Genomic DNA, 27,063 nt, shown 5'->3' on the forward strand with positions numbered 1-27,063 from the left:
CAGCTGGAGCATGTATGCCTCCTCGCCAGTGATTATCTGACTTTCCTAAAGGAAAGACTTTGTTTCTAGTTCTCCTGGCTTCTTGGAACAAACCCCTGCTTCTTAGACTGCTGACTATCTTGATTATCTGGAACCCTTGACCTTGGACTGCCTTATTGACCTGACTATCTGATATCTTGAATCTCAGACTATCTGACAACTCTTTTGGTAATCCTTCTACTGATACTGCCTTTATTCTCCAAGACTGTGTTGCTTGCACTGACTCTGCTATCTGGGGGTTTGTTTGTTTAAGACCTAGTTGGCTTATCAGCCATTTGGCTGCTTTCCTGGACAGGTATTATCACATTATAAATTGCTGCCAAATCACTGGGCAGCATCATCCCACGTCCCAGATGTGCTCAGCTGGCCTGTTTTAAAACTTGGGGAGCTTTCATTTTCAAAAAAAGGGCCAGCTGAAGATGACTGGGACAAGGGATGCTGGTGCTCAGTGATTCAGTGGCAATTTACAATGCAGTAATCCCCATCTCCATGCTGCTTCCTGGCTGCAGCCCCTTAGGCTTCTGCTGGGTTAAAATGTAATGTGGTAAGGTTCATGAGTGAGAAAATAGAGCAGTACCTTTCATTTGCCTTGTGCTCACCCTCTGGGTGGTTGAACAGATTTGGTTCAGAGGGAGATGGCAATGTGATGGAAAGAGAGAGAGTAGGCCAATCAGAAAGGTAGACACTAAGGAAATTTTGCCAAATCCCTCCCCATCCCATCCCAACCCATCCCATCATCCAAAATTAGAGCTGGCTGTCTAGGTCACCCAAGGGAGAAAGTGTACAAATCTCTAAATAAACAGTGTACCATCATTGCCCACATATGCATCTGCACTAAAGCCTATCATGGATGTACTGAATAACCTTTAGAAGTCATAGTATCTGAGTTAAAAGGGTACTTAAAATGGTTAATATTTTGGAAAAAAATGCTAAAAATATATCAACAAGAACTGACTCTGTTCTTCATAACTTTTAAACCTATGATTAATTTCTAGTATGCTGTCCGCCACCGCCTGAAACTCCATTACCTGCATTTATCATCAGCCTCACATTTAACAATTAGTATCTCTGTTTTATGTCATTCTCTTTGAAATTGCTCAATAAATTAGACAAATGTTAAAATTAATTATAAGACTCTGCAAACTTCTCTAACACTGAACAATAATTTTAATAAAAATATCAATTGTCTTTTCTTCATAGTTAATATTGCTTTTACCTTGACATCAATTAGGACCCACATGAATTTGAGAATTTCTAATAACAGGTACTTTTTACCATCTTAATGAACAGCTGAGAAAGAAAGAGTGATTAAAAGGCACTCAGCCTAATATCAAATTTCTTTGTAACAGATCTAGAAAAGAAATGGATGGGTGGAAAGACAGGGTTAGATCATACTTTATGGTTGCAGTGTCAGGTGGCAGCTTGCATATGTGGATTTGCAGACAGTACTTCTGTGTTTTACCTTCTGTGACCTCAGCACAGTGCTTTTCAATGGACTCCATTCACACATTCAGTTGTGAGTAATCAAGTGCTGAATAATCTAATTATAAGAAATTACATAATGTATAGCTGAATCAGCCCTGAGATTGCCAAATAAAACAGCAGCTTTGCAGTAACAAGGAGTGTTTCCCTTTTTTGCAAATTGGTGCTTCCAAATTTTGATAGTTGTATTCTTATGTCAAAGATTTCCCCCTTAAAAAAAGCTTTCGGAGCATGTGGATTGCAGTGAGAGAGGAAAGAAAAAAAAATGATTTTCCTTGCTGTGGAAATAACAAAAAAAAAAAAAAAAAAAAGTATCAGTGGATACATCCCTCTGTCTAGAAAAGGAGAGGGATGTAGCTATCTAAAAATATCTGAAGATCTCTTTAAGGTGAGACATATAAGAAGAACAAAAAGGCTGGGCAAGATATTGTATCAGGTGTATGTCTGGTGGGTAGCTCTACTCTGTAGATACACCTATTGGACTGACGTCCCCCCCCCCAAATCCACCATTCAAATTATGCAGCCCCACTTCCAACACAAACATTTCCATGTCACTGGAGAGCATAGGGTGGTGATAGAGATATGTCCCATTATTTTTCTGTAGTTGGATACACTGCAGGAACCTCTGGCCAAATGACACCCTTGCAATGCATCTACCTACCAGGAAAGAACTAGACCCATTTTTGGTGATCTCTCCACTCCAGCAATTTTACATGTCTAGGAAATTGTATAGCTTCCAATGGAGCCACTGACCTCTGTGTGCTTTCCACCAAGCTACAAGCTCACTCTGTGAGTTGTAACACATTGTTGGATAATGTGTATGTGATCAAGGCCTGCAATCAAGTTTCTCAGCATAGAGGTAGAGAATGTACACACCCTTTGCTTAGTATCATACAGTGTGATATATCTGGTATGTTAGTGCCACATGTAAGTAGGTCCATATTGTTATTGCTGAACAGGTAAAGAAAATTCTTCAGTTCTCAAAATGAAATCAAACATAGACAAATGAATACAGTGGTGCCTCGGGATACGAAATGATCGGGTTATTACGAAATTTCCGGGATACGAAAAAGTTGGATTGGCAAAAACTGTTTCGGGTTACGAAATATTTTTCGGGTTACGAAATTCATTTCGGCACGAAATTCAAATGCTGCAAAGTGCAGCTATAGGCTTTCCAGTGCTAACGGAAAAGTGTTTCGGGTTACGAAATTTTCGGGTTACGAAAGGAATGGTGGAACGAATTAATTTCGTAACCCGAGGCACCACTGTAGTTCTTTGAAACACTAATGAAATTAACTTTCTCCTTTTATTATTACGGTTTGGGAACTGCAGTGAAGAAGAAAAAAAATCCCACAGATTGTGAGTTGCTAGTACTGTATATCCCATCACCAGTTTAAGTTTTGTAGAAGGAAGGCACATTAATAAAGCAAACAAATTATATGTGGAGAGGTTTTTTAACCCTCGATCAGTAGAAACAGCTATGAACTGGAAGGGAAAAGCAAAAGCTGCTTAAAATGTTTGTAATCATACCAGAGACAGAAGCTGCTTTAAGGGAAAATGTCTTTGGGATTGTGATGGTTAACTGGGCCTTATACATGTTATTCAGGTAAAAAAAAGCAAAATTGAAAGTATTCCAATACATAGCAGTGATCATACTTTATATAAGTGACTGGTGATGGAACTTCATGTTTGAAAACTGGGATTTCCTCAGTCACTAACTTGGCACCTCAAACCCCAAGATTAAATGAAGTCTCATTAACTGCAGTGTAACATCTGTGTTCTTAGTGCTAGTTATGTAGGAAACTCCCCTTGATAAATTGCGGATCACATAGATTATTTATTATAGAGGATCTTTTCATAGGTTTGTCAAATTCTCACCAGTTTTTAATTCTTCTGGGGAATTCCACTCCCTCTTTCTTTAGTTTAATTACTGAAAAATATAACTTTTCAAATGTGCTGTTGTCCAACTAATCAGAACGTTAGTGGGATGAGTAATGTATTGTATATTGGGGCATTTTGCTTTATTATTTCTGTACTGAAATAGGAACTAAGGAAATGGGTTTTTCTCCCCATCCCGATCTGTGATAAGTGGAAATCTCTGCTAGGCAACAATGTTTTTGAAAAGTTTCTTCTTTTTAACCAATAAATCATAATGTAAAAGAACCTATGGGCAGGTAAGCTAGTAAAATGGCTAAATATTTTTAGTTTTATTTACAAAGCCAGGTTTTGCCAGTCTCTTAAAAGTGCATCTATACTGTAAAAATAATGCAGTTTGACACCACTTCAACAAGTGCTGTAGCTCCAGACCATGGAATCCCAAGAACTGTAGCTTTGCAAGGTCTTACCCTTTCTCTGCCAATGAGTGCTAGTGCTTCACAAAACTATTAATCCAAAGATTCTGTAAGATACAGCCATGGCAATTAAAATGGTGTCAAACTGCATTATTTCTACAGTGTAGATACACCCTAAATGTTATTTTGCATGTACCACATATCATAGGGACTGCACTGTGAAATATTTTCTATCTTATATTGAAAAATGTGCATTTTTCAACACTGAGAAAATGTATCCCTTATAGCATATTAAAGTCTGAAAGGAACATCAAAGGTCTTAATCTTCTACTTATTAGCTACTATACTACGATGCTGTATACTTAAACCAATACACACACTCTTATGTGCCTCCTTTTATAAATCATAAATCTCCTAATGAAGTGAATTCCAAATATTCCCTGGTGACTCTTCACTCATTTTACTGCACAATAAATGTTGTCATTACACATTTGTATTAACTTCCTGGATCTTTGCATTGCCTCCTCCTTCCTCTACTCCCCATTTTATTAAGTATCTGAAGACTGTGTTCCTTGAAAGCATTCCATATTTAAAATATTTGCGGTATGGGCCACAGTTAAGCTAGGGGATTTGTATTGATCCTATATGGGAGAAAAGCAGGCCATCAAATACACAAACAAACAAAGCCACACATTCTATGCTTGTCATCTTTAGTTACAATAACTCATGTGCACTAAAACCATACAGGCTTAATAATGCTTATTTACCTCTATCCCAGTCTTTTTGAAACACACAATGTGAAAACATTTCTTGTAGATATCTGAGGGCTTAAGGAGATTCTTTACAACTCCACTTTGCTATTTTGGGGAAGAACTGGATGGCTTCAGTTGGGATCACAGTAGAATTGGTGGTGGTGTTTGGTGGGAGGTTGGAGCCAGGTTGGTGGGTCACCTAGTTCACTTGTTTGTTCCTGGCATGGAATAGTAGCTCCCTTGTTCACATCAGCATCCAGAAAAGGTAGTATTGCCTTTCTTTTCACTTTTTTGGATTTGGTGTTTGTATGGACACATTGGCAGGCTGGCATTTCGCCTCTCCCTTCTCTGTTGACTTCACTTTATAAAAGCACAAGTGGGCAATCAGAATGAAGGAAAAAACAAAGGCTATTTGATTAAACAAATATGTGACTATGCACATGCATTATGAAAAAAAAATTAACACCTGCAGCAGTGGACTTAACATAAACCAATATGCCAGACACATGCACATAGTAGGAAATACCCCTTTGCAATGACATGGCTACATCATTAACGTCCCATGAGACATTCCAAACTATTTTCAGTTTGGATTAAAGCAGGTGTGTGTAACAATAAAGCGGTCAAACCTGGGCAGAGGTATGGAGCAGTGGAGCTAGGATACAGCCCTCATGCATATTCAGCTGTAGACAGCTCAGAGAAAGGTCTCTCTTTCAGATCACAGTTCAGCAATCACATGAAAACAAAGCATCTAATCTCTGTTCTTTAGGAGAGAAATTTGTCTAAGACTTTGTATTCTGCTTTCTAAGGCTCTAGAAACTGGGCTAGATGGAAGCTATTCCTCTTAAACATTGAAAGAATTCATAGGAAGCTGTTTCTCCTAAAAATATGAACTAGTGTCTATTCACATGTCAGTCCACAGTGCTTTGCATTTCAGATGCTCAGATGAGGATGTCTCCTTTGGATGTCTGTCTCAAGTGCCAGATGTGTCCACACATTAACCAGCTCTCCACTAATACTGGGATGTATTGAGAGAGAAGGGCAAATGGAATAACCATAAATACTTTTATGGCCATGGTTGTGCTAGAATCAAAAATCACTGCCTGCAACCAAAATTCTTTAGAGTTTGCCAAGGTTTCTTGGAATCCACACCTGAATCAATCTGCAGATCAAAACCTCACCAAAAAACATTTGCTGTGGAATTCATTGGCATTCCCCAAATTTTTAAAATCTGTATCTAGGGATCCTGATGAATCCTCCATAGGTTTGATAGTTGCAACACCAGAATACTGTGGACCAGGACATTAGGAAGGCATAGGTCTACTAAGTGTTGTATCAGTAATCCATCCTTGTGCTTTATAAGAACACAATAGTTAAACTGGAACAGGTCTGCATGGGAGTGTCTTCTGCTTTCAGTATAGTATTTTTTCTGAGACCAACATTTAAGATACATTTTGAAGGAGCTGCTTTTTAATGCTCCTTTTTTGCTGCACAGCACCATCGCACAGTTTGGTTGCTGCAGCGCTGCTGCGGAGCAAAGAGAGGCACCTCCCTGGCACCTCTTTCTGGCGGTCTGTACCCCACCTATGTCTGTGTGGCTTCAAAATTTGTCACCGCATCTTGTCCAATGAAGAAAGGATGGCCCTTCATCATGTCTCGAGCAGTGTGATACAAGACCCACAGATATGTGGTTGTATGGGCTAAATGAGCCAAATGAGCATTGCAGGGGTTGGATTGGATAACCCTTGTGGTCTCTTCTAATTCTATGATTCTGTGATCCTATGAAATCTTATTCGTACAGACTAGATGAGTGAGTCCAAGTGGTTCCATTTAGGCAGACTTGCATGAAAGGTCTGTGTCCTTACATGAATCTGTCCACCTGTTATCAGTGCTCCTTCTGTGGATATACAGTTTGAGCCATTTATCCATAGGACCGGTAGCCACAGTTTTACTTACCCATGTCTTAAAAAAAAATATGGTGCCTCTAGACATCTGAAGGTCCTCCAGAATGACTCTATGGTCAACTTCCACTGGAAATAAAGGGTCCACTGTTGTCCAGAACTTTCACTATCCACAATAAGTCTGGGAATGTATCCTCCATGGATATGAGGTTGTACTGCACTAACCCAAACAGATTAGGCAGGTGATGACTCAGGAAAGCTACTTCTTTTTGATAATGCCCCAGCTATGGAACATCTTTCCTGGACTACTCACTTGTAGTTTTAGCTAGTGTTCCTTGTAAATCTCTGGACATTCCCAAAATGGGCATACCCTTGTATATCATATGTGTCCTTGCTCTTCTTATTAATAGACCAGGAAGTCCAACAAATCTCTCCTCTTTTCCTAGTCACACTAAGATTTAAATCCCATTTTATGAGCAAATGTGCCAAAAGAAGTTTAGCAAAGTCCACTCTTTCACATGCATGCAGATTTTGAATATGAGCATGTACCTGAAGGATTGTTAAGGGGGGGGGGGGCAACTAATTTTAGTCTGTGTGCTATACGCACCTCCAATATGTAGGCTTTTTTAAAAGGTATTGTAAAAAGATCTCTCTATAAAAGCATTTTGAAAAATCTCACTGTTGGGAAATGGACTGCCTTTTAATAGTCCCTTTGTCTGTTTTAGCATTGTTCTATCATGGATTTCATTGCATTTTAAATTGGGGCAATAAGGCTGTTACTGGGCAGCCACCTAAAGCTGGCAGAAGTGAAGCAGTTTTAAATCTCAAGGACTGCAGCAATGCTGTCCTTCAAGAACTGCACTGCAATGTCAGGGTGAGTTACAGTAGGGAAGGAGATGTGCCTAGTTTCTTTGAAGAGCTCCCTAGATGTTCTAGAGGAGTCCTATTTAGTGTACAACACTGTGTCTTGGGGACCTGGGTCTAAGGTTGCTAATGTGTCATTTCAAATTCAAACTTTTGGAGCAGCTCTCTCTGTGTGTAATGACTGTGTCGATGGAAGCCTCAGGAAGAAATGGTGGTCGGGTTTATGTGCATGGAAACACAACATCCTACTATCCCTGTGTAGTCCAAAAGAGGTACCTGGTTGATTAAAAGCACATTGTTTTTCATATACCTGTGCTACTGCTACCACTATCATTTGCTGGCACAATATGTATCAAACCTGTAGTTTCATCTCTCTTTCTCTTACCTTGTAGCACTAACTTCCTTTCTGTAGTGATGATTGCATTTTCCTAGGAAAACAGATGGCACTGAAATGAGTTGATGTTCAAAAAGACAAAAAGGAGCTAGGAGCTATAAGGCTTGTAGTAGAAACCCAGGAAGGTATGTAACAGCATCAGCAAAACAAGTAAAGGAGAGAGATGAGAAGACTAAATGCTTTGAACCACAGTCCATAGTTTTTGACTGTGGAGGAAGGACTGTGGAGATGCCTTGCACTATTCCTGTGAGCTGTCCTCCAGGATAAAAGCAAATAATAATTTGTGTGCCTAAAACCCTCCTATTTAATGGCCAAGGATGGATAATTTTGTGAAGACATGCTTATCTTAGCTAATTCAGTGCTAATTCTGTTCCACCCCAATTCTTACATCATATTGCATTTTTTGACTGCATGGAAGCCAATGTTGTTCACATTAAAAAAAACCAAACAAACCCTGTTATGCTTGTACCTCCCCTCCAAAGCACAAGTGATTCCTCTTCCAAATGCTTTTCTGCACCTCCCCAGTGCCCCATTTTTTTTCATGCAACATTTCCCCTCTCCCAACCTATTGCAAACAATGGCTTTGTGTGGATTTTGAGCACAAACTGCATTCCAATCTGTGTTTGAGTTTGAGAGGTGCGAGTATGGTAATTTTGCAGTTTTGGGTAAATTCATATCCAAACCAAACTGAAATAGAATGTTCACCTATCCTTTGCAGAAGTTTGAGAGTTGTTTCACATCTAGTCTAATACTTTGATGGATGCAAGGTGTCCAGTGGTATCACCCATTGTAGGCAACTGGCCCATTGTCAAACTGGTGTTGTTAAGAAGCTTCTTCAAACTTTCAACCAAAATTTAACCTCCCCATATGTACACAAAGAGGGGACCTAAGAGGCCGAACTCCCCAGACAGCCTAGAGAGAGGTTTACGCATGCTCAGTAGGCTCAGAAATTTGGCTGATTCTTGAAGATGGGAATGAAACTGGGAAGTGAAGGAGACGGAATGGAGTATCCGAGAAGGAGACATGGCTGCAGAGGACCACTCCCTGCAGCAATATTTCTTGCAGCTCTTATTGTATTCTCAAAATCAGTCTTCTTTCACTGGCTGTTCTTGCAAAAATAAACAGAAATCTTTTTAGTGTGGTTTATTTCCCATTTTATGAAGAAACTTTATACTACTGAGCCACATTACTTTCTAATTCTTCCGTCAGTTTTTCACACTCAAACCTAGTTTGCTGAATGCATATTAAAATGATGCATTTGATCAATGCATCAGTTGACCACTTGATGGCATTGCTACGTTGCATGGGAATTTGTATTGCTGACTCCAAATCTAAGAACTCATTTTTACTTCCCAGGCGAGTGAACATATTCAGCATTTTACTTCAGACTGCTATTGAAGGAAGAGGGCTATTTATTAATAAACTCCAGTAAATGAAATGAAAGCTTCAGTGCTACTTTTCCAAATCTTCTTCTCTTTCCTTGGTTTATTACCAAATGGTTTTATTAATTTTATTCGCCTGTATAAAAACTAGTAGAACAGCCATTTCGATTTCCTTTTTCCTGCCTTCAGTTTCTCATACATTATTTGTCGTTTTGCTCTTCCTTTTTTGCTTCAGTGTCACATTATTTCACTCAAAGCAGTGGTAGATGAGCTGTAGCGCTCTTGTGAAGCATTCTGGATGGATATATTTAAAAGGCATACCTAGACAGCTGCAGTTCTGGGGAATAGTTGCATTCTTCCATTGCTTCAGAGGCTCCCAATTTCAGACTCCTCTCGAAAGACTTGTAAGATAGAAAATTATAAGGATAAGAATTTTTTTAAAAATCACAAAAACATATCAGTAACCATCAACTACAGTTTGTCTCTAGTGCATATCCATATAACTATCACATGCAATGGATGCTGATAAATCTGTATTCTAAGAGATAATACCAACATCTAGAGGATAAGTAACATCACTTGGTGGCAGAATCAGAATGAAAGTAGCATTTTCACACCTCTTAAGATTCCTTCCGAGAAAATGCAGATCTGGCTTTGATATTTTTACATTTGTAAGGCGTATTGGGCATGTATAAGAAATAAAGTGCACATGAAACAATATGTATACTTTAAAATGTGAATAGCTAAAATGTAATGTTTTAAAAGTACAGAAAAACCCACTTTATGCAAACAAATGCCTAACTATGAATACATAAATGAAGAAAAAGTTCATCTAGAATTTGTATGAATTTAAGTGCAGGCAAACTCCCTGCAAAGTCTGGAAACCTGATATGACTATGAATACATAAATGAGGAAAAAGTTCATCAAGAATTTGTATGAATTTAAGTGCAGGAAAACTCTGCAAAGTCTGGAAACCTGGTATGACTATGGATACATAAATGAGGGGAAAGTTCGTGAAGAATTTGCATGAATTTAAGTGCGGGAAAACTCTCCTCAAATTCTGGAAACTGGTACAAAACAATGATAGAAGAAAAGTGCAGATAGGATGTAACTAAACTCAATGATACTGAGACTGAGATATTGTCCTATTCCTAATCCATATCCCTGTGCTCGCTTCAGAGATGTAGGAGTGTGAAATGTGGGACCCTACTAGTCTCAGGTAGTAAAAATCTTCTGTATTGTCCGGGTTTAGTATACATATTATGTGATGTATCCAAGGACATAATTGCTAGCATTGGCCCTATACAGACAGGCCAAAATAAAGCTGCTTCGAATCACTTTGGAGGTATGCTGTTTAAATGATGCATGCGTCCTAAGAGTCCGAAAGCCATGCCAAAGCCATGCTCCAGTCCTAAGGACTGGAGCTTGGCTTTGGCGCGGCTTCCAAACTCTTAGGATGCATGCATCACTTAAATAGCATACCTCCAAAGTGATCCGAAGCAGCTTCATTTTGGCCTGTCTGTATGGGCCCATGGACACCTATCACAGATACCCATTTATAGTTTGCATGTTGGATTCTGCCTGCATATGCCATTGGACAAGACGTTCCATGCACCACTGCACAACTCATTACAACTCTCATTAGAATCATCTGCACTAGTTGCAAGGAATAAGAGACATCAGGCTTGGGAGACTGGTTTTGTTTCATTGCTAGAACTCATATGTTAACCAACTTGAGGTTGTACAAAAAGACATATATGCCAAGTTAAATAGTTTTGAACCCAGTAATTTGTTTTGCATGTTAGAATTGAATGGAGCTCACAGTCCATCCAAAACTTCTCTTGTGGAATAATTTTGTTATTCTCACAGAATTCTCAGAATAAACTACTGAGGGTAAGAAGTCATTGCTGATTCACTTGAGAATGTTTTCAGAGAAGTAGCCATGCCAGTCTCTTGCAGCATAGCAAGGAAGAAAGAAGGAGGAGGAGGGAGAGGAAAGAAATGTTGCCACTTTAAGACTCTTTAAGACTAGTTTTTATTTCCATGTAAGCTTTCATGGACAGGAACCTACTTCTTTGGATACAGTAGGATGTAATAATACAATAAATGCTAAGTACAGTGTAAAGCATATTTACACGCTTGTGGGAGTGGGATGGAATGCAATATGATCCAGAAATATGTCGCTCATGAGCCTTGCCCTAAATTTTAAATAATAGACATACTTCATCTATAATATATATTTTTAAAATCTAGAAAAATCAACAAATTGCCAAAGCATATAAACCAAATTATCCATTGTAACCTTCAGATTGCATGTTTGATAGCAAACTATGTTATACTGTATATTTTATTTGAAATCAGGAAGGGTGTTGTTGTTGGCATCTTTATTTGTATTCCACCTTTTCCACAAAACTAAAGGCAACTTAAAATGAATATTTTATGGCTATACAAAATAAAAATCAATATTAAACTGGAGTGAAACTATTAGCAAAATTAAAACACTCTAAAACATTCAGTTAAAATACTAGATAATTGTGGATATCATTACTCCAGAAGAAGGCAGAGTGAACAGAGACAACAATTTACTGTGGTAACTAAGCATCATGTGCAAGTGACTGCTTGATAATCGAATCATCTATAACACATACTGACAAGTGTTGAGAAGAATTTTAGCAAGTATTCACACCTGATCAGAAATCTGGCTAAGCAAGGGAGTGATAAAAACTCTATGTATTCCTGAGCAGCCTGTAACAGACAACAAATGTGTTGACTGTATAGGCATGTTTGGTCAGTGTGTCCACTTGGTTTTCATTCTTTCATCCAGTAACAGGTTCTATGGAGAAAGTCAAAGTAGGTTGTGTATTTTTAAAGAAGCTAGCAAGATTTAGGGATGCTGCTTTGGGCTCCTTTTAGATCTAGGTAGTTGCAATATCCAACACCCTCTTTGTAGGAGTGCCTTCCCTTTGCAACTTTTGCTCACTTCTCACTTTGCCCTTTCAGGAAGTTACAGTTATGAAGAGTGGGAGGGGTATTCCTCTTACCACTTTATCCCAAGGAAATTTTCCAAGTAAAATTTGAGGATATCTCTGAGATATTCTGAAGTACTGTATGTAAAAAGACTTTCAATAGAACTAACCATACTTCTTGAGGATATGTTGACTCTTGTTCTTTGGAAGTCTTTAAGCAGAGATTGAATGACTGTCTCTTGGGTATGCATTAGTGGTGTATTCCTGCATGGCAATGGGTTGGACTAGGGAGTTTATCACATGCACTTTTTAGCTCGATCCACGCACGAGACGGGATCAGGCTGGAACAGGAGAAAATGGGTTTTATCACACATCTAATTGCTGCTGTGCTGCCACCCGACCATCACCTGTCCCCCAGCCATGCTTCTCTCAGTGATTTGACTATCAAAATAGGCCAGCAAAGCATGGCTGAGAGACAGGTGATGGTTGGGTGGCAATGCAGCAGCAATTTTGTATGTGATAAAACTTCTTTCCCCCTGTTCCAGCCCTATCCCATCCCATGCCCTCTTTGGGCTGAAAAGTGCATGCAATAAACTCCTAAGTGGTCCTTGCAATCCCGTACAAATCTGTGATTCCATGAATCTATGTTAAGAATCTCTATAGATTCTATGGAGACTATTGATCCAAGTAGTTGCTGAGGCTATGCCCTAGCTGGTGTCCATGGCCTCTGACTAGCAGTCAGCGTCCTTCTATCACACTAGAACTAAGGTACAAAAAAAAATCTTCTGGGAGGGGCAACATTGACATAAACTTATAAGTGTTGTTAGTTTTTGACTGGTTTGAATAAAACTAGCAACTTTTTTCAGGTCACCAATTCATCCCAAATTAAAACTTGCCTCGTGCAGAATATCATTTGAGCCACTGGGAGTTTATAGTGAGATTTGACTTGGCTGGAATGCTTATGTTCTATCTCTTTTTTTATCATATATTTTCAGCCGTGAGAGGCTTGCAGGCTGGGATGCAGGATAGATATTCTAGAAATTATAGATCTACAGAGACAGACACACACAGAGAGATGCTATTGGACCCCTCTCTCCCAACTGAATATCTTGTGGGCACATAGTATTAAAGATGAACTGGAGTAGAGATTTTCAAGTAGTAAAAAAGGAGGTTTCTATGTTGAAACAAAATTATGGCATACCAGTTAATTCGGTGTCGTGTGTGGTAGCAGATAAACCCCTGATGGTTTCCAAGAGGTTATGTTATGGTGAAACATAGATAATTATATCCAACTACTTTGTTAGTATTTATTTATTTATTTATTTATTTTGTAAATTAAAAGTGCCCGTGGTGATGTACAAGTTAAAAAAAAGCATTAAACCTTAACATAAAACTAAGAAAGATGGGAGCGAAAAGAGGGAAAAAATAGCCCAATAAAATTTAAGTGTGGCATTAAAAATGAAATAAAAGGGCAACAGAACATTAAACAACATTAAAAAACCAGTGGAACAGAACAGTATTTATTACCCATCTAAAGCAAAATAAGAAAGGAGGTAATGTCACCTCCTTGAAGAGGAGGCTCATGTATGGGGGTTCTGTCTTGACAGAGACGGCAAGAAATGGCAATTAGTGTGTTTAAGACATTTATAGATGTCTGGGTCATGGTGGTGGCCTCATTTACAATTTTCATAGCACCACTGGGTTTCTCTATGCTGGATCCCTGCATACCTCTCAGCTTGAATGTGTGGCTTGGCAATGCTGAAAAAGCATTGCGTTTGACGTGACTTTGGGTGATATAAAAGTTGGATTTATGACAGCCCATTCACAAATACAAATTGTTGCCAACAGGCAGGTGTGAAGTGGGACAAAATGAGTGGCAGCTGAATGTGTGGACAGAGCCAGTTTAAATTTTAAGGGCTTTATGTTCCGGGATGATGTGAGACAATATAAAAACTTGGATCTCTCATAGTAAGAGCTGTAGCAGCCTGTTCTTCACACTTCAGCCTTGCCGGCATTAAATGACAGTCCTGCAAGTGTGGAGCTGCTCTAGGATTACTGACATTTTGTTTGTTCATTCTGTATGGGAGATCAGAAGGCATTGTCAACTGGCTTTACATCACTGTTTCCTTTAACTGAGAAAAATGGTTCCCACCCTCTTTTTAAGAACCACTACTCTGCACAGAGTTTGGACAACCAAACACTTCTTTGCCTTTCAAGTGACTTTGAATTACTCCATGAATTGGGGTTAAAAATCAGGCTGGCTATTTGCTTGATTGATCTCTACAGAGTTACAGGAAAATTATTTGACAAAACTGTTTCAAGATGTTTCACAGCTTTTTGTTCATAGCTAACAACACCCCCACTCCTCTTCACAGTTTTACTCCTGACTCATATTGAGTGAAGAGGAGTGATCTATGGCAATGGACAAATACCAGGGAGGGGGAGTGTCAGATTTTACTTCAGAAATTGAAAAGATGCAAACAAAACCTTTTCCAGTTATGGGAGACCAGTCTGAGATGGTGGTATAATATTAGCACCTGGCATTCTTGGGTTGCTTACAGGGCCATGACAAGATCCGCTGATGATGCCTGTGCCTCTTTTTCATTGGTTTGCTTTCAGACCTTTAATTTCAGTTTCTTGCAGCTGCAGAAATCAGATTGTGTCACTGTAACAATGTGAAATTTAAGTGATATTCAACTTTTATTACTATTTTTGTGGAATGTGGTTATTTCTGATTTGAAGGAGCATGAACATAGATGACAACTACATATAAAATTCTCTTTACTAGTAGTGCCAACTTAACATTTCCTTTTATTGACACCTTGAGCTGATCATCAACCACTATACATTTTTTGGGGGGGAAATCCAATTTCTATATCACTTTTACAAAGGGAACCGAAGAATGAAAAATAAGAGTGAAACTCATAGCAAATATGAAACAAGAAAATAACATTTTATTTATTTATTTATTTATTGGAAGGAGAAAATAAAGTCCACACCTGACAACTGCATGAGGAAGTTGATTGAAGCATCTGTCAGCTGTCATCTTTCTTTTTTCTTGTGTAATGAAGCGTGTCCAGAAATGAGCATTTCTAGTATAAATGGGTTTAGGGCTGATGAATTAAGTGCCATAGTCAAAGTGATGAATCAAGAAAAGTTTCAGTTGTTTCAGTTACTGCTAAAAATTAATATGGTGCCTTCGGATAATCCGAATATCTTTTGGAGTTGAAAAGTCATGGTTGCTTTTAGAAGCAGTCGTATGTGCACATAGCACATTCTGCATTTGTTGCTTTGACTGTCCTTCTTCCAGTCTTTCTGGATTATTACAGTGTATGCAGGGTTTTTTACAAAATCAGCTGTGTGTGTGCCTTGCCTCTTTTATCGTTGATTTATATTCCAGACCACCATTTCAAATCCAACCCTGTCACTGAATCTGAGTCTAATTCAGGGATGTGAAGGTAGAGCTACCAGCCTGGATGTTGAACTTAAGCTCCCAGCAGCTCAAGACAATGGTGAGGGCGATGGGAGCTGCAGTCCAGGGACATCTGAAAGACCACAGAGTTCCCATCCCTGATGTAGATTTTGCATTGCATATCTTGTCCAATAGATGTAGAAATCTCTGACATCTAGTGAGGGCTAAGTGTCTATATATTCACAACCACTTTCTCTTGTTTTTCCCCTTTCATCTCAAATGAATATGCAGTCATACTTTATATTCACTGATTTTGTTGGCATAGCAGATATTTTCAGCTACAGTATGATCTTCTTGTTCCCTTTCTGTCACTCCTGTCAAGCAAACTCATATACATTTCCTTTTTCTTCTTCTTAACAATCCAGGTCATTAGCTGAGGCACAGAGAAAGAATCACTATGGATGTGCCTTTTGAAAGATCTTAAGCCTTAATAAAACATACAACTGGTTGGCCTTTTGACTTGATACGTTTTGATCTGTTGGCTAATCAAGGCTCTTAAAGAAATCACCATCATTTTAATGGGTTCAGATTAGAAAGCCAATCAAAATACGAACTTGGATGAACACTTCAGGGTTTGTGTGGTTGTCGGGCTTTGATTTGTGTTTCTAAATGAACTTTAAAGGAATCTGATTATGTATTATAAAAGATGCATGCACATGCATCATTTTTATAAATATTTTATGGCTCTGTTTTTTTACATTATTATTAGTATTACACTTCAGTGTGACCAGAGGAAAGAACAGAGCTTACTTTAAAAGGGCCGTCAACATTAATAGATCATCTTAGGCAGAATTAACTAAACTTCCTTTGATTTCAGTGAATCTGCTCTTGACAGATGTAATATCAGATTTAGTCACACTTTCTGTTTTAACCTGTAGCACTTTAAACTGCACCAAGCATAGGAATTGTGAGGTCCTCCCGATATTGTTAGAAAGCATAGCTAATTGTGAAGAATGCTGGGAATTGCAGTCCAGGGACATATAGAAGGCTGCACAGTTCCCACACTTGATCTCTTCAGTCACTTACTAAATTGTTGTTTTTGTACAGTTTCAAGCTCACCGGCCATCTGTTGTTTTGTTTTGTTTTTACATCTGGGGTTTCACTGGAAGATTAGTGGGATCAATTATACCCCAGTTAAGAAAATTTTGGAAAGGAAGGGAATTAAATAGAGCACATCCAAGATTTTACAATATCCCTGAGTAGCCCAACATAGTAGTTAAAAATACATGAGCTATATGATGACTTAAGGGCCTATCTCCAATTGCTTGTTCCAGCTAGAGTAGACTCACGGACTTAACAATTTTTACATAAATGTTGATTTACGATTCAGGGGTTGATTCAGTGACTCTGTACTCCAGTACTACTAGCAATTGTATTTAGGCCCTTATCTTGATACTTTTGAAGCATTGCTAACAATTTCATACCACTTAGTGTTTTTAAACCCATGCTTCTGAAGTGTTTGTAAATTGAAGGTAGGGGTACAGTATGAATATTAGGGATCCTTCAACACCACAGGAATTAATACTGAGGGTTCTTACAGACCTCAGATACTATCCCAGATTAAGCTTCTCCCCAACCTTTTGGGCTGGGGAGGAGATTTTGCTGGCCTCTCATTGGAGAGACCAGCATTTTGAAGGAAACAGCATGCTCTGCTGGTTGTTGGGAGAGGAGGGGTTGGGGTTTAGCCTGCTTGAGGCTTCCCTGCTCAACCTCCTCTCACTTGGCTTCAAACACTGGCCCACCCTCCCACCTCAACATCAGTGTGAAAATTAATTCTGGTCGCCTTGGGGCTGGGTAGGAATTTTCTCCCCTTTCCAAGAGTTTTTTTGGCTACCCCACCCTGTTGGTTGAGGACTTTGACAATTGGCATGGGTGTGGTCATTCCACACATAGGCGGGAGGAGATAGACATTTCAGTGAACACCTTGGCACCCTCCTAAAGGGTGAAGGTAGGTCTCTGGAAATCATGTTTAGGTCTTATGAGTAAACGAGAAAGGAAAGAGACTTGCCTTGGGGCTGGCTTCAGATTTAAACCCTCACTTAAGTCTGGCGAGTTAAGTGGGGGAGACTTGGGTTGGCCTTCCAGATGAGGGCTGGCCAGGGAGCAACCCAATTATGGATTGCCCATGAGGCTCAGGGGTTTTCGCCCTTTGGAAGCTGGGGAATTGGTCTTGAAGCAGACCATCTGCCGACTGTTCCTACACAAGGTTCTCCCCCCTGGTTTTTGCAGTTCTCGAAGAAATAAGTTTAAATAAGTTGAGTTAAATAAAGTTGCCCATTTTATAACCCAGTTCTCTGTGTCTGATCTCATTATTAATGAGTTGGTCAGCAATAAATAACCTTCATAGCATTCTTATATTATAAATACTATATAATATATCAAATTGTTATATCAAATTATACTCATTGTAAAGTACGTTCTGTTTTCAGTTGTGACTTAATTTTGATCTGTGGTAAAACAATTCAATTGGACCAATGGGAGAGAGCATGGAACAAAAGATTAAGATACTCACAATCACAATATGTAAAAGAAAATTACTACAAGATCTTATATAGGTGGCACTTATCCCCAGGAAAAATAGCCAAAATCTACAAAACGGGTAAAAGGAATTACTGGAAATGCCACAGAGAGATAGGAACTTACTTCCACTTATGGTGGACGTGTGACAAAGCTAAACTGTTCTGGAAACAAATGCAAGAAGAAGTTTATAACATTTTGGGGATTAAGTTAAAGTTGAAACCTGAAATTTGGTTATTGTGTATGTTGAATGATGACGTAGAAGTAAAATATGGAAAAATCATCTTTTACATGTTGACAGCCGCCAGATTAATTTACGCTAGATTTTGGAAAAGTGATAAAGAAATATATATGGATGACTGGCGTGTAAAAATATATGAAATGATGAAAACTGATCTGTTATCATACAAACTGAAAAATGAGGATAATACTAAATGGAAGAAAGAATGGGAAAAAACCATGATATATATGGAGACAAAATGGGGAAAAATAGCAAACATGTTCTCTAATAGAGATATATTGATTTAATGTGTAAACATTTTGGTATTGTTAAATTGACACTGACAATGTGACTTTATAAGATCTCAATACAAAACGAATTAACAAGACAGTAAGAAATTGTTTAGAGCTTGTAAAATGGACGGATCAAATTTAAGGAGGGATCTGGATAACAAGTACAAGTATTAAGAATACTGTTGTAAGGAGAAACTCCGTTAGTTTTATTTTCATTTAAGAATTAGGTTGATACAAAGGAGGGAGAATATTAAGATTTCTGATTAGAGAAGTAGATCTCTCTCTAAATCTATATATTAGTATGTAATAATAAGCGTATTATAGCGTGGGAGGAAACTATAATATAAATAATTCTAAATGGAATATAAGAGTCACATGAAGTACAAAAAGTAGAAACAGGTATTAGAGGTAAAAAAAAAAAATTCCAGTTACTAATGGGAAAGGAAGTGTGTTAAAGAAACGATAAAGATTTAAATTTAAACACAGAATGAAAAGAAGGGTTGTGGGGCTTTATTGTAATTCTTGAAAGAAAAGTGTTTATGATGTATGATATAGTATGTATTGTATAGTGGAAATACTTTAATAAAAATTTAAAAAAATAACCTTCATAGCATTCTTATATTATAAATACTATATAATATATCAAATTGTTATATCAAATTATACTCATTGTAAAGTACGTTCTGTTTTCAGTTGTGACTTAATTTTGATCTATTTTTATTATGGGAGGAAGTTGCCAATCTTCAGTCTCCTGCCCTTTTCCTGCAAAGGTCCCATCACTCAGGTTTGCTTTCTGTGAACCAGAATTATAGCTCCCCTTTGTTCAGGGGGTTCCAACAATTGATAGCCTCTGTTACTGCAATAATACTGTCAAAAGCATTGTGATTGTACATATAGTTAGAGTGTCGTAACAGTAAGCCTTGGCCTAGACATTCTCCTATTTTTCTGCATGCCTAAGACCCTCAGTATATAAATATTAGGTGGCACAAGAAGGGCACAATATAATCTCCCCCAAGCAGTATTTAGTGTAGTGATGTTGAGCCTTGGCAAGATGAATTTGGAACAATAAATAAAGGCTTTCCCCATGAGCCATGACTAATGAGGCCTTAACCCACAGGTGTTTAGGTTTATTTTGGGTTATGATGGATATTGCAAGGCACCTGTTGTCCATATGGCATTTTTCATTTTCTCCTTCTCCAGTATGTTTGGTGGTGGCAGCAACATCCATAGGGAAGAAACTGTATTACACATGATTCACAGTGCCATGGGAAGCTGTTGCAAGCATGTGCTAGCAGCATTTGGGGAATTAGCAGTGAAGACACATGCACTTTCCTGATACTCTGAGGGCCCGAACAGACAGGCCAGAATAAAGCTGCTTCGGGTCACTTTGGAGGTATGCTATTTAAATGATGCATGTGTCCTAAGAGGCCAGAAGTTGCGCCAAAGCCACGCGCTAGTCCTAAAGACTGGAGTTCAGCTTTGGCATAGCTTCTTGCATCTTAAGATTTCATTTAAACAGCATACCTCCAAAGTGACCTGAAACAGCTTTATTTTGGCCTGTCTGTTCGGGCCCTTAGTAATAATGAACCACTTCCCATCCTTCCTTTCACCACAGATGCAGCAGTGTGGTTGCATCTCAGTTTTTTGGACAGTGGAGCTTCCTAATGGAAGACCCTGATCTGAGACCTCCAAGTTGCACAGGTAAATTCTTGGAAAAGGAAAGAAGACAGTGAGGTGTTCAGGACAGGTATTTGTTTGTTTGTTTGAAATTTTGGGGAGAATCAGTTTTTTCCCCACCCATAACAGATTTGGAACTTAGTTTGGGAGAGGAACTCAATTTCCAGTAGTAAAATAGATACATGCAGATATGGGCAGAATCTACAGCTACTTATAGACTGTTTTGTCTATACCTATTCTTTCTAGATGTGGTTCTTCAGGAAATTTGTTTAGCCCCTTTCATCCTGTCACATTATTCTTAGCCTTAGATGATATTTGACGCAGGTGGTTTTCTTTCCTTTCCTTTCTGGTCTTGACCTCACTCTCCCTCACCCCCTTATTTACCCTCCAACTGAGACAAAACAAATTACCGATGTGACATGCTAAGTTATCTCTGGCAGGGAGCCTGGGAAATCAAATCTGTTTCCAAACCTGGGTCTCCCATTTGACAATGCAATGTTTTCTTTTAAAATCAGGTCACCTCTTTGGGAGGCAAACAGGAGGGAAATTTATATACCTATAATTAATGGAGAGTAAATTTAGATAATGCAGCTGGCATGCATTTATGGGAAGGACCATCAAGGAAATAATTTTAAAAGCACTTCACCTCTTCCTCTGCTACACAGTGTTAACATGTTTTGAACAATTCAGATAAAAGAGAAATAAGTGTTGGTTTCTGTTGCTGCTGTTGGCCTGCAATCAACATGTTTTCTGAAGCTTTTTGCATTTGTTTTTTTAAAAAAATACATATTGAAATATTGTCTAGTTTTGTGAAATATAGGTATAGTAAACAATATATTATTATTAGTGCTCTCCTCACTTTTTCCTCAACTTGGTTAGATATGGCACCAGGGCATGAATTGTTTAGGGGGCTGAGATGCTTGATAATTTTCTTCTGGCTGTTTCTGACATGTGAAGTGATTGTCCAGGGATTATGATCAACACAATTTTTGTCAAGTGACAGAAACAAGGGATATTGGAATTGTCACCCAGAGAGTCTATTTTGACATCCTAAATTGCAGGCATGTGTGTTTGAAGGAAATGTAAGGAAAAAAGGAGCAAAGAGGATAAAGATTCACTGATTATTCAATGGCCCAAACCAATTGACTTTAAGCAACTTTGGCCTTTGATGATTTAATTTTGAAAAAGAAGAAGAATTAAAAAGCTCATTGAATTGGGCAGTTTAATATCTGAGTGAATTGATGCCTTAGTCCCACACCAGACTCTGGAGCTAGTGTGGACCCTTTTTACCATTTTCTCTCTAATTCTATTCTGTGATATTTTGTATGGTGGCTACTTTGCTATGGTAGAGTAAACATAGTCAACTTCTTCATGCTCCAGGAATTGCTCATAGTGGTCTGTAAACTGGAAATGCATTTTGCTATGCAAACTGACTTCAGGGGCAGTCAGGCTCTATAATCTATTTGGCAGTAACATTTACTTAACAGTTATGGTATGTGCACAGTCAGGCATGGAAAGATACCATGTTTAATGTCTAAAGAGAGACATAATATTGAAGTGCAAGTTATTGATTATAATTTGAAAACTATCCTTTTCAAGTAGGTGTTCACCTTGATATATACCATAAAATAAGTATTGTTCCTTCTGAACAAGTGAAATTGGAAGCGGTTGCCCAGACCTCAAATGATCTGTTTTAATATTACAGTTGTGTAATTCCATTTTAATTGTCACTTTTCTAAGTTTTTAATTGTACCATGCTTTTAAACTATAAGCTACTTTAAGTCCTAATTTTGGGGGGAAAGGAGGATACAAATAAATGCAACAAATAATAATAGAATCATGAATCATAGAATCATAGAGACCGCAAGGACCACCCAGTCCAACCCCCTGCCATGCAGGACATCCAAATCAAAGCACCCCCAACAGATGGCCATCCAGCCTCTGCTTAAAGATCTCCAAAGAAGGACACTCCACTACACTCCGAGGGAGTGTGTTCCACTGTCAAACAGCCCTTACTGTCAGGAAGTTCCTCCTAATGTTGAGGTGGAATCTCTTTTCCTGTAGCTTGCATCCATTTTCTGGGTCCTGTTCTCTGGAGCAGCAGAAAACAAGCTTGCTCCCTCCTCAATATGACATCCCATCAAATTTTTAAACATATCACCTCTTAATCTTCTTTTCTCCAGGTTAAACATCCCCAGCTCCCTAAGTCGTTCCTCATAGGGCATGGTTCCCAGACCCTTCTCCATTTTAGTCGCCCACCTTTGGACACACTCCAGTTTCCCAACATCCTTTTTAAATTGTGGTGCCCAGAACTGGACACAATATTCCAGGAACAGAGAGATGGAGTAGCAATGGGAAGCCCTCTAAGCCCTGTGATAGCAAACTTTTACATGGAACACTTTGAAAAGCAAGCCTGGAAACAGCATGGAAAAAGCCCACAACTTTGTACCGATATGTGGATGACACTTTCACCATCTGGAGCCATGGAGAAGAAGACCTGGCTGTATTCCTGAACCATCTGAACAACATCCACCCCAGCATCCAATTCACTATGGAAAAAGAAAAGGAAGGAGCACTGCCATTTTTGGATGTCCTAGTCATCCGCAAACTGAAGCTACATTTGGGTTACACAGTATACCGAAAACCCACACATACAGACCGATACCTGCACAAGAACTCCAACCATCACCCAGGACAAAAAAGAAGCACAATGAAAACACTGGTAGACTAAGCAAAATGCATCTGTAAACCCCACTTCTTGGAAGATGAACTGAAGCATCTGGACTGGGCTCTATAGGCCAATGGTTATTCCAGCTCAGACATAAGAAGGGCTGCCAGGCCCAGAAAAAAACCCAGAGAAGTGAAGACAAGCAGCCACCCAAAGGGAAGGTATTTTTACCATACATCAAAGGAGTCACAGACAGAATAGGCAAAGTGTTGAGGAAGCACAACCTTCAACTGGTTTACAAACCGACGAAGAAAATCCAGCAAATGCTTCGCTCAACCAAGGACCAGAGAGACCCTCTCACAGCCGCAGGAGTTTACCTCATACCATGCAGATGCGGACAAGTCTACAGATGCTGGTGAAACATCAGGAGGAAACTTTTCTGGAACATGGTCACATAGCCCGAAAATCCACAAAAAACAGTGGCTATTTCCGTTTATCAAGCTACAAAAACATCTAGAATTTGCTCAACAGTCATTCTTTAGTAGCAGGTGGCTGGAAATTCATAAGCCTTTGAAAGCACATCTGCTCTTCCAGATTTTTAAAAGACATATATGATGGTGTTAATAAATGTTCTGCATTTATGTCTTCATTGTGCTTTTAAAATGGGCTCTCAGAACATTATAATTATTATTTTATAAAGATGCACTCAATATATATGTAAACTGTTGTGCAGGTATGGTACTGTTTGTTTAATAAGTTCTTGGAAGACTTGATGCTTTAAGAAATCCTTGGAAATGCCAGGCATCAGCCAGTCAAGCATGGCAGGGTCATCAATTAGGTTTGTTGTTGTTAACTGTCCTCAAGTCAGACCCAACACATTGCAACCCTGCGGATGAGACATCCCCAAAGCCCCCTTTCCTTTATTCCTCTGCTTATATCCTGCAAACTCAGGCCTATGATCTCCCAAATAGAGGCTACCCGTCCACCTTGCAGCCTTCCTCTCATTCTAAGTCTTTCAACCTTCCCTAGCATATTGTCTTTTCTAATGAATCATGCCTTCTGATTATGTGACCAAAGGACAGTAACCTCAATTTGATCATCTTGGCTTCCAGGGAGATTTCTAGCTTGATCAAGGACCCATTTGTCTGTCATTTGTCCATCCACAATATCCTCAGCACTCTTCTCCAGCATGATATTCTCTCTCTCTCTCTCTCTCTCTCAAACACACACACAAAGTTTCCTCATAGTGCCTCACACCAGGTGTCATTCAGCACAGTGAAAGATACATGACAGGTATTGTTGAGGACCACTCCCTACACCAGGATCTGCCATTTCTTCCCAGGAAAAACATTAAGACAATTTAAAATGGCAGCTGGCAAAAGACAGCCATCAAAACTCCATCTGTCACCAAAGGCAATGCCTGTAATGTCTACCATACTATATTAGATTAGTTATTTATTGTATTTATTTATATTCCACAAGTATACTTGAAATATTAGATTAGAATGAATGTATTGGAGTTCATAATAAGATTCTTTAAAGGAAGGCTTTTTGGATGAGGGAAAATAGTGAGAAATGTGCATTTTCCCAAGCCTTATGACATAGATATTACTTCTTTTACTTTTAGTTTTCCTCTTCCCCAAATGTGTCCCCTTCCCTTATTCTCATATGGACTCTGTGGAATAGGATGAGTTGTTGTTGCTGTTGTTGTTGTATATCTTCAAGTCATTTATGATTTATGACTACCTTGGCAAGATTTGTTCGGGGGAAGGGGTTGTCTTTGCCTTCCTCTGAGCTTGAGAGAGTGTGACTTGCCCAAGATCACCCAAAGGGTTTGCATGGTGGAGCAGGGATTCAAACCTTGGTCTCCAGTCAGAGTCCAATGCTTAAACCACTACACCATGCTAGCTCTCTACAATGAATGATGACTATTAAAACCCAAATTTCTCATGGTGAATGTTCATTTTTGCACATTTTGATTTGTTTTAAAATGGCTATGTGTCCCAGGTATGACTCACTACACTTTTTCAAAATGTAGATTTGTCTCGGCCACAGCTTTCTGGATTTTCATCTAGCTGTCTTATTTGTTCTCCTCAGCCTGTGACCTGATGACCCTTGGGATATTAGCCTTAGTGACCTCAACTGGTTGTGCCTCCGCCAACGCCCTGCAGTCCTTGACAGATGCCATGCACATCCCCCACCTGTTTGTACAGCGCAACACGGGAGGTTCCCCACGGACAGCTTGCCACCTAAACCCTAGCTTGGAGGAAGAGGAATACACATTAGCAGCCAGACCACCTGTTCGCCTCAATGATGTGATGCTGAAGCTAGTCACTGAACTGCGCTGGCAAAAATTTATAGTATTCTATGACAGCGATTACGGTAAGTGGCATGAATCATTTCAGAAATGTCCCCTGAGTCTCCATTTCTTTGAGCATTCTGTATTCTTTGTTTCTGCAGAAAAAGGTAGACCAAAGACATGTTTTGGAAAGTACTTTGGGTTTTCATGTAATCGACAGGGAAAACATTTTGAATGGACTCACTTTTTTTGTTTCTCTTTTGAGTGAAAGGTTGCTGTGAAAACTAATTTTCAGTCAGACTGCAAGTTGCTTAGCAACATTTTATCAAGATAGCTGAAGTTTGATTCATCTCACAATTTTTCAGTCAAATATTAATAAACTGTTGACACTGATTGGCAGGGTTCATATACTGTATGCAAGGCAGTACACAGCAAGAGTTCCAAAGTGGTCCTTGGTGATGTGCTTCTTTTCAAGTCTTTGCATTGCTTGCTTTAAAAATTAATTTACCATATTACCACATGTGTAATTTATTTCTTTATAGGTTTTCACCTTGCATCCTCACTTCCATATGGAATATCACAGCAACTTATATCTGACATGCTAGGAATAGCACTTCCCCTGTGTCTTAGTTAACATCCTCATGAAGGATTTCTTTCTAGCATATAATTTAAACATTGATGTCCATTAATATGTTGAAGAATTTGAGGAGGAAAAATCACAGACCCTGAGGACCAAATTGAGTGGCACACCATTTATGTAATCATTTGTTATATTTATCAAAAGAATAAATAGAAGGGCCCAACTGTATCCGAGCCCCAAGAGAGTATCTGGAAAGAAAGGGCTTCAACAGTTTGACCTCTGCCAAAGTACTGTCTGGTTTTGAAGTCCCATTCTCACTATTTACATTGGAGAGATAGTTTATGCCAGGTTTAAGTTTATGGAACATCTACTGCTCCAATGGTTTAAAGTTTCTATGCTTAATTTGGTGTAGCTCCTTGACATCTGGTGTTTACTTTTTTAAAATACTGTTCATCAAATTGCTAAATATGTGGGTGTTGTCTCTAGCCTTCGTTGTTGTCTCTATTGCTAACTGTGAATTTTGTACAAGATACCATATTTTCAAATTAGGAATGGTTCTTCTATAGTGCGATTGATACTATCATGGAGCCAGTGCTGATTGTGGGAGACACCCTGATGAAGGCCATCTCCCACAAGGTCCCAACAGTGGTTTTGCATGAAAAAGTCTCTGCCCCATACAATGTCATGCATAGGTCAAAGGACAAGAAGACAACTCCAACAGAGACCAAAGCTAAGAAAAAGTCAAATAAGCGGGATACAGACCACCCCTTTGGGGCGGCCTGCAGGTGCTGCAATCCCCACCAGATCAGTGCCTGTGCAGCTACAGTGACAGCCCCGTAGGCCCCGATCTGCCGCTTTTCCAGGCCTTGGGGAAGCGGCAAAACGCCACTTCCCCCGGCCTGGAAAGGGGTGTTCTCAGAGCTTCATTGCCCCAGGACACCCCACGGAGCAGCTGCTGGGAGAGAGAGGGGCTGCTTGGCCCCTTTCCCCCCAGCTTTGTTCTCGCAGCTCCGTTTTGGAGCTCCTTCCGGCGCCATTGAAAGGGGGCCACAAGCGCCCTGCAGCGGCGTGAGCACATCATGCCTGCACTGCGCCGTTTGGCTGCGGCGCAGTGGTGATGTCATAATGGCGGCGCCCGTGTATACAGGGTGCCGCCATTATGGTGCGGCAGGTATGTGCTAGGGTTGCGGGATGTCTGTAAAGGACGCCCTGAGGCAACCCTAGCACGTCACAACGATGCCCCATAGGGCCCGTCTGTAAAGTGC

General features: G+C 39.3%; 1 protein-coding gene across 8 annotated transcripts in view; it reads left to right on the forward strand.

The window, feature by feature from the left end:
* Positions 1-27,063, forward strand: part of GRID1 (glutamate ionotropic receptor delta type subunit 1) — an 887,376-nt gene that overhangs the window by 338,528 nt on the left and 521,785 nt on the right. For all 8 annotated transcript variants that reach the window (XM_042459512.1, XM_042459516.1, XM_042459515.1 and 5 more), the window contains exon 3: positions 25,017-25,301. In XM_042459512.1, coding sequence (XP_042315446.1) covers positions 25,017-25,301 — 285 coding nt within the window. The remainder of the gene's footprint in view (positions 1-25,016; positions 25,302-27,063) is intronic.

The sequence above is a fragment of the Sceloporus undulatus genome, chromosome 3, assembly GCF_019175285.1.
Source record: "Sceloporus undulatus isolate JIND9_A2432 ecotype Alabama chromosome 3, SceUnd_v1.1, whole genome shotgun sequence".
Classification (NCBI taxonomy): Eukaryota; Metazoa; Chordata; class Lepidosauria; order Squamata; family Phrynosomatidae; genus Sceloporus; species Sceloporus undulatus.